This window comes from Liolophura sinensis, chromosome 8 (genome assembly GCF_032854445.1).
Source record: "Liolophura sinensis isolate JHLJ2023 chromosome 8, CUHK_Ljap_v2, whole genome shotgun sequence".
NCBI classification, from domain to species: Eukaryota; Metazoa; Mollusca; class Polyplacophora; order Chitonida; family Chitonidae; genus Liolophura; species Liolophura sinensis.
In genome coordinates, this window is record NC_088302.1 from 8,876,331 (window position 1) to 8,887,474 (window position 11,144).

Sequence of the window (11,144 nt, forward strand, 5' to 3'; positions counted from 1 at the left end):
TATGAGGGAGACATTGTTTAACATTTAAAACTTTGGATGAATAGAAAAAGTCAGTGCATTGTAGCATGTGGTTTTGTGGGCTGCTTCAGATCGGCGTGAAGGTAACTGTTACCTTCAGCTGGTGGGCGGTCGCTGTGTGAGGTCAGCCACCAGTGGCCTACAGGTACGCAAGAGTGACTGCTGTTGCTCCATGGGTGCGGCCTGGGGACCGCGCTGTGAGCGGTGTCCCTCCACCAACTCAGGTAAGACAGCTGGGAAACAGTTTCTGACACAGGTGTAAATTGTGGGAAGGTTAGTTTGCATTTTGTATGTGGAACGAGTATGTTTAGTCTCGTACTTCTTCAAGGGAACATTTGGGTTTTGTGAAGACAATAAGAAATTAATGACAATAATAATTTCATCAAGTAATTAAAACTTATATAGAAAAAAAAACAGATTCAGGGAATGTTATGTGTATGAAAAAAAGGTTTACTGTAATTCTTCAACCTTTTCGCATGTTTGCAAGGTGTTTATTCAAGAGTATTCTAAAGGCATTCTAAAAGCCTAAAAATTGGCCAACCCAACCAATGTAGTTTTGTCTCCAAAATCAAATTAAAAATGTGCTTAAGTTGCTCTGAAAGTTCTTTCACATGCAAAAAAGGTTAAGAAATTAGGGTAAAGTGTTTTAGTTTGGCTGCTTCTGAATATTGGCAAGTGCAAATACTTATATAGTGTATAATAATTTGTGCTTGGTTATTGGGAAGATATTGTGAGGATTCAGGGATGACCGTATCAAAGCAGAATTGTAAGTCTGTGTTATAATTATGTTGGTGTTTTGTGTTTACAGCTGCCTATAACCAGTTATGTCCTGAGGGTCCAGGTTTCCTGACAGGAGGTCAAGGTAATGTATCATGTAAAGTCAATGTATCATGTGAAGTGAAAGGTAATATATCAGGTAAAGTGAATGTATCATGTGAAATGAAAGGTAATATATCATGTAGAGTGAATGTATCATGTGAAATGAAAGGTAATATATCATGTAAAGTGAATGTACCAAGTGAAGTGGGGTATAGAGCAAAAAAAATGTGTCATTTGAAGACAGTGTATTGTGGGAAAAGAATTTATGATGGGAAGAGAATTTCAAGAGACCGTTTCTGTGAATTGGGTAGTAGTAATTGTGAGGACAGAAAGGAAATACACTGTCTGCAGTGAAATTTGAACGTTATCATACTGTTAGTTTATGTGTCTTCTGTATAAGGAAATGCTGTTTATCTCAGATCTGAGCCTGTAATACCCCTGATAATTTTACAAAATAATCTATTTGTGTAAAAATTAAAAAATTATTAAGAAACGAAAAAAAACTCGGTATTTTGAGAAACGTAATATTTAGCAGTGGAAGACTATAGGTCACATTTTGGTTGTATCCTAATTCCTCAACCTTTTCGCACGGGAAAGAGCAACTTTCAGTGCAGGTTATGCACATTTTTAACTTGATTTTGGAAACAAAACTACATTGGTAGGATTGGTCAATTTTAGGGTTTCACAAAAAGTGTAATTTTATCATTGTACACAAATAATGCCTTTAGAATACATCTTAATAAACACCTTGCAAACATGCGAGAAGGTTGAAGAATTAGAGTTATTCCTTACAAAATGCTGCTGCATTACCCAAAGGGAACTCCTGATGTATGCCTTGTGATCATGTACTTCTCAGACTTGGATGAATGCAGGACAATGCCAGATGCCTGTAGAAATGGTCGCTGTCTCAACACTCTGGGATCTTATCGGTGTATTTGTGATAAAGGATTTAAGACAGACTCAGTTGGCACCAGATGCGTAGGTAAGTGGAATTAGTAGTTTTCATATCAAGGCTTAATCCACAAGTTACAGATGTATGTTCAGAATTCTTTTTGATGGAACCTGTTGAAATATAAAATGTTCCTTGTTATTCCTTTAGTCCTTTCTGGAACTGTCAAACTATTATAAGCCAACCTAATTGTGGTGGATTCAGGCACTGCTGTTTAAAACCTCTTGTAAATGTTCAAGTATGCCCTAAGTAAATGAAACAGTTTGTCAACATAATATCAACTGAAATCAATACATTGTCAAAATATTGACAAGTTACCATGGTTACCTTATATATGTATGTACCTCCTCTTCTCTGCACTACCTCTATACCTGTACATTCATCTCTGTTCTTATTTAACAGACATTGATGAGTGTTCAAAGAGCCCCAAACCTTGTGAAATCACCTGTTCCAATACAGAAGGAAGTTTTATTTGCAGTTGCCCCAGAGGCTATGTGCTCAACATGGACGGCAGAACATGTCGAGGTACATCTTAATTAACCATTCAATGTTTTTCTTCTGAGTTTTTAAGTTTCTTTTAAATTTAATTTTGTTATACCAAAATGGCTTCCTTTAGATGGCAGGTCACACTGCCAGGATATACTTACAGTGCTGCCTCATCGAAATGCTAAGCCAAAGACAGCAGAAATCAGTCATGTGCTAGGCTACTTCTCTACGGCATATTCACGCAGTGATACTTATTTGTTTTTGGACGGTCCAGCAATATGAGATAAAAGAGGGATACCTTATTAGAAAAAGATAACAGATATATAAATGAGAGATGAATTTCATTTTAAGAAAGGCATAATCAATTTTTTCACCTGTTTATGATTTATGTACATTTAGACCTAGATGAGTGTACTACGATGCAGCACAACTGTCCACATCGCTGTGTCAACACACCAGGGAGCTTTGAATGTGATTGTCCAGAGGGCTTTAAGAAGGGACCCAGACAGCAGTGTATAGGTAAATCAGCAGAGCCACTGGTAGAAGTCAATTATACACTCATTCTGTTGAAACAGTATGAACTTCATTATGTTTGGCATGTGGATTCTGTATCCAGGCATTATGTTTGGCAGGTGGATTCTGTATCCAGGCAATATGTGGATTCTGTATCCAGGAATTATGTTAGGCAGGTGGATTCTGTATCCAGGCAATATGTTTGGCAGATGGATTCTGTATCCAGGCAATATGTTTGGCAGGTGGATTCTGTATCCAGGTGGTATGTTTGGCAGGTGGATTCTGTATCCAGGCAATATGTTTGGCAGATGGATTCTGTATCCAGGCAATATGTTTGGCAGGTGGATTCTGTATCCAGGCAATATGTTTGGCAGGTGGATTCTGTATCCAGGCAATATGTTTGGCAGGTGGATTCTGTATCCAGGTGGTATGTTTGGCAGGTGGATTCTGTATCCAGGCAATATGTTTGGCAGGTGGATTCTGTATCCAGTCAGTGAGAGATGGGTTCAGATAAAGCATAATTTTCCTGCAGTTCATTTCTGACATGTTCGTTTAAAAGTTGAAAAACAGAAAGTAGCCACACATCTTTCACCAGAACAGATGATTGCTAATATGATTTGGAAGTAGGGTAAAGTGCTTTCGGATTTTCTGGAGAAACTTCAGATTTATTTCAGTTCCCATGCCTGTATAATAAATAGCCCTTTGAGAAGCATCAATCAGAAAAACTTTTTTGGAAGAATTCCATATTTTGCCTCAAAAATCCCGTTCAAATAAATATGTAAGTGAAAAATGTGAGAGGAAAAACATGATAGCTAGAACTTTCCTTTAGCATGTGCAATTTTATAAAACCTTGAAGCTAAAAGATTTCATATTGGACATGTTACCATGATCTTTTCACTACTACTCAAGTCAGAACTTCCAAAATGTGTTCAGCGGTGTGTCCTTTGTACCTGATTAGATTAGTCTCTGTAAATGATCTTTGACTACATTTCTCAGATGATTGGTTCATACTCAGCTCTTAAGCTGTAGTGATTGCTATTCACCCAGATCCTCATGTAGGGCAAAAACATGTCAGATCTTCGTGATATTATGCTGATGTGAAATTAAAGTAAACGTGAGGACATATAATGTATTTTCTGATTCAGGTTGAGGACAGGCACAAAGTCTAAAGGGCATAATTTGTATGTGTGGCCTCACGTGTTACTTTTATTGTCAGATGTTGATGAGTGCTTGGAGCAGCCCTTCCTGTGTGGTCCCGAGGGTATCTGCGAGAATAGCCGGGGCAGTTTCAGGTGTATCTGTCCCCGAGGCTTTACCACTGACAGGACTGGCAAGAGATGTATAGGTATGTACACTTTGAATGCTAAAGAGCCAAAGCTTTACTACATGGATTAAGACTGGCAAGGCATGTGTGAGTACAGTACACAGCTCTTTTTTCTCAACTGAGACCTATAGTTATCAGATTAATGTACGGGTATGTATGCATTAAAGATAAGTGTTTAGTTTTGCAGTTTCGGATTGTGCTATTTTTGAGGAATGGGATAACATATTGTAGCATTGAGCAGGATAATTAAGATTAGGATGTTATACAATATAACTGTTATCATCTGCCAGATACCGTTGATTATAATAATATGCCTTTAGTTGTTTTTCAGAAAATGGTGACTGGAATATTAGTCATCGATCAATAGCTGAAGAATTAATGGAGTAGAGAGATGCTATTTTGTGCCTTTTCTGCTGTTGTCAGATATTGATGGCATTAATGTTACAATGTACCTTATATGCTGTTTTCATACATTGCTGACTATTATACGTGTATGAATGTGTTATCTCCCCTGTTAATGTCTGCGATGTTACAGTGTACCATCTCTCCCATTTTCAGATATTGATGAGTGTGAGGAAGATGGTGTGTGTGACGTGGAGGAATGTGAGAACCTGCCAGGATCCTACACCTGTGAATGTCCTCCAGGATTTACCCCATTTGGCTACTGGAATGATTGTATTGGTAAACACACAGTCATTGCCCATTGGTCTGAGGGCTGATCTGATGTATGTAAATCGTTCACCCATCAGTATCGTGATAGTGTTCACTACAGTTGTACATGTAGGTGCTTAAGACTTATCGTTGTGCAGTTAAAAAAAGTGTGCTGGTCAGTTGTTGAAAGGTGTACAGAAATGTAAGCTCAGCATTAGCATCAAGTCTAGATTAGGCTTTTGAAGGCATGTACAAATTTTATATTATTTCCAGTTTGATTTCATAGTGATGTCTTTACCCTATGATTTTATTTATTTATTTTTTTTTTTACATAGCTCAAATAAGGAATACAAAACATTCAGAATATAACCCCCAAAGTCAATGTCAATACTGGTATTAACTAGAAATAGGGATGGTGTGATCAACACTGTTTTTTGTTTCAGATGACAATGAGTGCATGGATGGGGGTCAGTGTGGGGGGGCCACATGTTTCAACACTCTGGGCAGTTTCCAGTGCCAGTGTAATAATGGTCTAAGCTTTGACCTCACCCTGGCCACATGTGTTGGTGAGTATATGACAGGAGACACAGGCCTGTCCGCTATACAGTCTACTGATGTATGAAAAAACTGTATGATATAAAATTGTTGTTTAAATAGTCAGTCATTCAAGAAGGAAACCAATCTTAAAACAGTGAGTAACTTGGCTGAGAACGTCTACAGCAATATATTATGCTGCCCATTTCAATAATTGTGGATGAAAAAGAGAAGAACTACATGTACATTTGTATTATGGGGCAGTAGCACACATGTGCAGGGAGTCACTTTGTGTGTGTCTATACTGCCTGTAAGTCATTACTGCTCGCAAAAAGTGATATCAGTTGTACACTATGTAAACTATTTATGAAGTGGATTATTTTGGCCAGCGCCTGGTTATTTGTGCCATTTTACCATTTCCTTTTTGTGGACAATTATTTGTACAGACACTCTGTTAAAGAAAATTTAATTAAAGAACACATGGTCATGTTGTGTTCCTGTAGTTACATTAGTTGGATGAAAGAAAAGAAAAATGTGAAAGAAGCACGTTTGATTTTTAAAAGATTTATGATAGATTTGAACTTCATGTCTTCATTTTTGAGGAACATTGATTTAAATTTGTCCAGAATATAGTGCCCCAAACATTCAGTTCATATGAAACTGGCTGGGTTTTAATTTTTGCAGATTATAACCAGTGTGGAGGTAATCAGTGTAACTTTGGCTGTACTGCAACGGACTCAAATTTCTTCTGCACCTGTCCAAGCGGCTACCACAGAATTGGACAAGGGTGAGCTAATGCTGACAGTACCTGTTCTAAAGCTTCTTAAGTTCAGTTAAATTCAGATTTACTTTTCATGTGGAATGGAATAAGAACTTACTGCAGCGCTTAACATGCCAAAAATAAGATCATTACTGTCAAAAGAGTTCTGTCAGGTACAAAGTGCAGTCAAGCCCCTCAAATGAATGATGCATATTAAAATCATTGTATCTCCAAACTTTGGCTCACAGAGAGACTATCAGTTAATAGGTGGTTGTGTAGGCTAGACTTGACAGCACGAATCACAGTAGACAGCGCAGATGCATTGACCAGATTAATTTGCAGGTTAATTAATGGAGCGTAGACCTCAGTGTAATCCGATGAGATTGGGAATCTAGTTACTGCATTTAGTGCATAATGGCATTGTGTTCAACTTTGAATTAAATCAAGACTTTGCAGCATCACGGCACCAGATAACGGCTTTCGTTCACAGTCATATCTACACTTGTTTGTTTGCCAACAGACAAGTATTAAAACAACCTGGGAAAAGGTAGTTCTAACAACTGACACGGCTTTTATTTTGTGATTGCTGTCGTGATATCATACGCTGAGGATGGCCAGCAAACCTAAGTGAGATGGAAAGTTACAATGATATATACTTTACTAGATGTTTAATACGAATCTATCTGGAATGTTATAACAGAGGGTTCTTGAATTTAGATTGTATGGGGTACTTGAAAGTTCTTGAAAACTTTCTAAATTACGGGTGACTCAATCTGTGCAAACCCTGGAGATTGTAAACAAGGCCTGCAGGAAGGTAGTTCATGCAAGCCTGAAAATAATTTGGTGCAGGACGTAATGGCAAATCTTTCAGCTTCCAGCTATTCACATTATTATTCACTTTAAAAGTAACAATGTTATTTACATTAAGTTTTGTTCTGTATCAAACTATTGGCCCATGTCAAAGTGCTTTTTGGTGCAGGACATTGTCCTTTGCCTGTTGCTTATTCCCAGACATATTCATGGGTTGGGGACACTGTGGCCGAAGTGGTTAATGTGCCCGCATGGCACAATGACCCAGGAGCCGCTCACCAATGCAGTCCCTGTGAGTTCAAGTCCAGCTCATGCTGGCTTCCTCTCCTGGGATGGTCGTGAGTTTCCCCAGGACTCATGACCCATTTTCATCCCACCGTAATGCTGTCTGCCTTCGTGTGAGTGACATATTCTTGAGTATGGCATAAAACACCAATCAGATAAATAAAAAAATATATATATATGTCATGATATGTCAGATCAAGTCGATTTGGCTGATGTCATGTTTTATTCTGTTCTGTTTTCAGACACTGTATATCCACAAGCAGCCCCACGGGTCCTGAAACCCAGACCCAGTTCCCTCAGGGCATCAACATTCCTCATGTAGCCGCACCTCCTGGGAGCAAGCTACCCCCAGGAGAAGGCTGCTACACCTGTGACATTGAGGATAAGGACCTCCCACTTCAGCGGCGGAACAGGCGAAGTGTGACAAAGGATGACGACGACGATGATGATGATGATATAGATGTGCTGATCAGAGAGTACCAGTATAAACTCTCCAACAGGACTCTGGTCATCCCAGAGGATGTGGAGGAGATCAGCATACACAGAGTGAAGAGAAGTGTGAAACAAGCCAAGGCCAGGAAGTTAAAGGTATTGAGATTCTTATGGGTAAAGTATCCTGTGTGAAGGAAGAAGACTACACCATCATGCTGAAAACCTACATGTAGTCACTGAGTTAAGTTCATACTGCCGGTAATTGTCTAAAATTAAATGCGTGTACACGCTTATTTCTTTGATTGGTGTTTCACGCCATGCTCAAGAATATTTCACTTATACAACAACAGCCATCATTATGGTGGAAGGAACCTACTTTATATTTACTGGTATTAGAATTATTGTTGATGTAACATGATAGGGTGAGATTAGTAAATCAATTATAATTTGGCACTGTTTTAAGATGGTGGAGCTCTGTATAAAGCTTTTAATTGCCTTGTTTATAGGCCTTTTTGTTCCTTCTCTGTAATATTAAGGTCTCTGTATTGTTATCTCAGTAGATGAAAACGTTACAAAGGAAAATATTTTCAAAGTTTTGTGGAAGTGGCCCATTTCACATTATTCATTTATTATTTGACTGGTGTGTTATGCCGTACTCAAGAATATTTCACTTGTGCAGTGGCAGCTAGCACTATGATGGGTGAAAATCGGGCAGACCCCAGGGGAAACCCATGACCATCCAGTTGCTGCAAGACCTCTCCACAGCATGAGCTGGACTTGAACTCACAGTGACTGCATTGGTGGGAGGCTTCTGGGTGATGGCGCTAGGCTGGTCTGCTAATCCCATCAGCCAAGGAGGCCCCGCCATTTCACAGTAGACTATTTTTTTCATTTGTCCAGTTGAATATTGGTTCCCCATTTAAAACACATATAAGGGTGAAAAGTTTGAAGAGATTTTGGAGCCAGTCACATGTCAGATTTTAGCTACAGTTAGTCATAGCTTAACTTTGTATTTGCAGGAGGAGGAAGCCTTGATAAGGTCAAGAATGGAGCTGGCTCATGATTTGCTAGAGTTCAATTCTTCCCAGCCAATCACACTTCATCTGAGACGCAAACAAACTCGTCCACGATCAGCCATCCTGAAGTTGATGCCAGCGCTGTCAGCACTGAAAAACAACATCCACTATACTATCACGCATGGAAATGAGAAAGGTCTTTTCTCTTTTCGCTTGAAACGCGGCATTACATCTCTGCACTTCACTCATAAAATTACAAAGAAAAGACAGTTTTCTGTAGAAATAGAGTGCAGGCCTGATCACCAAGAAGGCAGCGAGTCCATGCCTCTATCGACATTGTATATAAAACTGGACATTTCCGTGGACTGACTGATTTAGTGACTGGATTATGGATTAGTGAGGGCAGTGTGAACAAAGCTGTAGGATTATGAGTTGTATATACTCCGTAGAAAAATTCCAAAACGTAAAAGGCAACAGACAAAAAAATCATTCTTTCCAAGTCTTCCATGTAATTACATTCTTTGTGAAAGATGTTGTGAACTCAGATGTTAAAGTATAGTCATCTTCAGATGGACCTTTGAAAATTATGTAAGAAAACACCTGTATTTATTATTTTTAGCATTTTTTTTTTTTTTCATAAATTGAAGCACAGTCAAATATTTCCAGTTTTAGGTGGGTTTTACGGACTATATCATCAGTTAAGGTGCAGTGGTGTTGTAGGCATTTATTTTGAGTCTGTCTTGTGTTGAAAAACCTGTATCTCTTGGTGCGCATGTTTCTGTTTTCGAGAAAATATTAAAATACATAAAGGTATTTTCAGAGTTGGGTTAAATTTGTCTCTCAAATGATGATTATCAAAATTTCATGTTTTCTTGCAAGGCATCTTCCTGAAAAACAAGGTTCAGAAAATAATTGTACATGTAATATCATCTAATATCATCTGTTATGATTTTTTTTTACAGCAGATGTACTTGTGTAAGGGAACATATTATGTACGACATACAGAAGGATAAAGGCTATATATACCCCATTCAACTGATTGAAAACTTGTTCCAGTATTGATTCTTTAAGGAAAGCATCAACAGATATCTGTTGTGACAATCAGTAACAAACAAACAAATCAAAAAGAAAAGATTGAAATGTTCAGTGACCAGACGTTTTCATTGAACTTCTTATCTATGCACAAGGATTTATCACTGCCATATGTAAATTATGCAAAATATAGTGCCGTTGTCTTTCTGTCATGGCTGTTCCACCTTAATAAATTTTGTGTGATAGTTTATATGATATGCAGCAATGACATAGTATGGCCCGACTGTAGTCTAGAACTTGTATGTAGTGAGCATTTGAGACCAGTACTCTTCCAGCTTTACTTAAGCATGTTTTTACGCCTAATGTATGTAACCTTTCCTAATAGCCAGTAATACAAAATAGTGCTCAGTATTTTGTAACATTTTATTACATTGCTGACCTGTAATAGTGCAGGAATGTTTGTACGTCATCATGAACACGGGACAATATAGTGCTAAATATTTAAACATAGCCAAAAAAGGCTACATGTATGTATCGTGTATGTGTAGGTAGAAGTATTATATTATTGTGGTTTTTTTAACAGCTGATTCAAGACATCATGACAGTAACTTCATGTGAGCGATGATGATAACTAACACCATAAACTGTTTTCTTTTCAACTGGTAACATTTGAATTTTTATAACTGTGGGTATTGTTTAAAGTTTTGTTGTTCAGTTTGTTATGTAGCTACATGTATATTTTACATGAGATTAAATATGGAAACCTTTGATATGGAGTCGCACATGTGTGCCTGTCATTGTGTCAATCTTGTTAAATCTTCTGACATATACCTTGCCTTTTTCCAGGCACTTATTTTTACAATACATGCATATACATTGTATTTGGCATTATTAAAATACATGTAGATTGTTAGATCTTTAAATTTTAAATGTACCAGTACTGTTTTTCATTATACCATGTTTGACTATACCAGTTATCATGCCGAGGTCCTTAGATATAAACACAGACTTTTTGTTCTTTTCAGCGATTGAACCGTTGAATTTGTGGCTTATATTTGGCATATTCATCATTATATACATGTGCAACTGAGTATACATGCAAATGAAACTCTACAAATGTCATATGAAATGCTAGAATAATCAGTCTGGTGTCACTGTAACCTTTTTTCTAAATCCATCTGACGAAATGGACCTTGTCTGCCAGCTTTGCAGTAGAGAGATACGAGTTAGAAGCTGTAGATTAAATTATGTCTTTTGGAATAAACAGCTTGTGTACCAGACTTTGGTGGATTTGTCCGGCTTTTAAAAGATAATATGTCTTAAGATTATTAATGATCTGTTGTAATTTAATCGTTGTACTCCAAATCTGTGCTCCAGAGGACTCATTGGTGAGAGGCTCTAACCACTAGCACCTTGGCCACTAATACCTTGGCCACTGAGGCCTTGTTCATGCAGCAGTGGTCAAGCTTATGACTGAGTGAGTGAGTGCTTGGGGTTTAACGTCGTATTCAACAA

General features: G+C 37.9%; 1 protein-coding gene across 1 annotated transcript in view; it reads left to right on the plus strand.

Moving 5' to 3' along the window:
• LOC135472531 (fibrillin-1-like) overlaps positions 1–10,911 on the plus strand; it is a 104,059-nt gene extending 93,148 nt beyond the window's left edge. Inside the window, 11 exon segments of the mRNA XM_064752075.1 lie at positions 90–242; positions 827–880; positions 1,694–1,819; positions 2,189–2,311; positions 2,672–2,791; positions 4,002–4,130; positions 4,668–4,790; positions 5,204–5,326; positions 5,979–6,081; positions 7,392–7,737; positions 8,601–10,911. Coding sequence (XP_064608145.1) covers positions 90–242; positions 827–880; positions 1,694–1,819; positions 2,189–2,311; positions 2,672–2,791; positions 4,002–4,130; positions 4,668–4,790; positions 5,204–5,326; positions 5,979–6,081; positions 7,392–7,737; positions 8,601–8,966 — 1,766 coding nt within the window. The 3' untranslated portion in view covers positions 8,967–10,911.
• Positions 10,912–11,144: the final 233 nt, after the last annotated feature.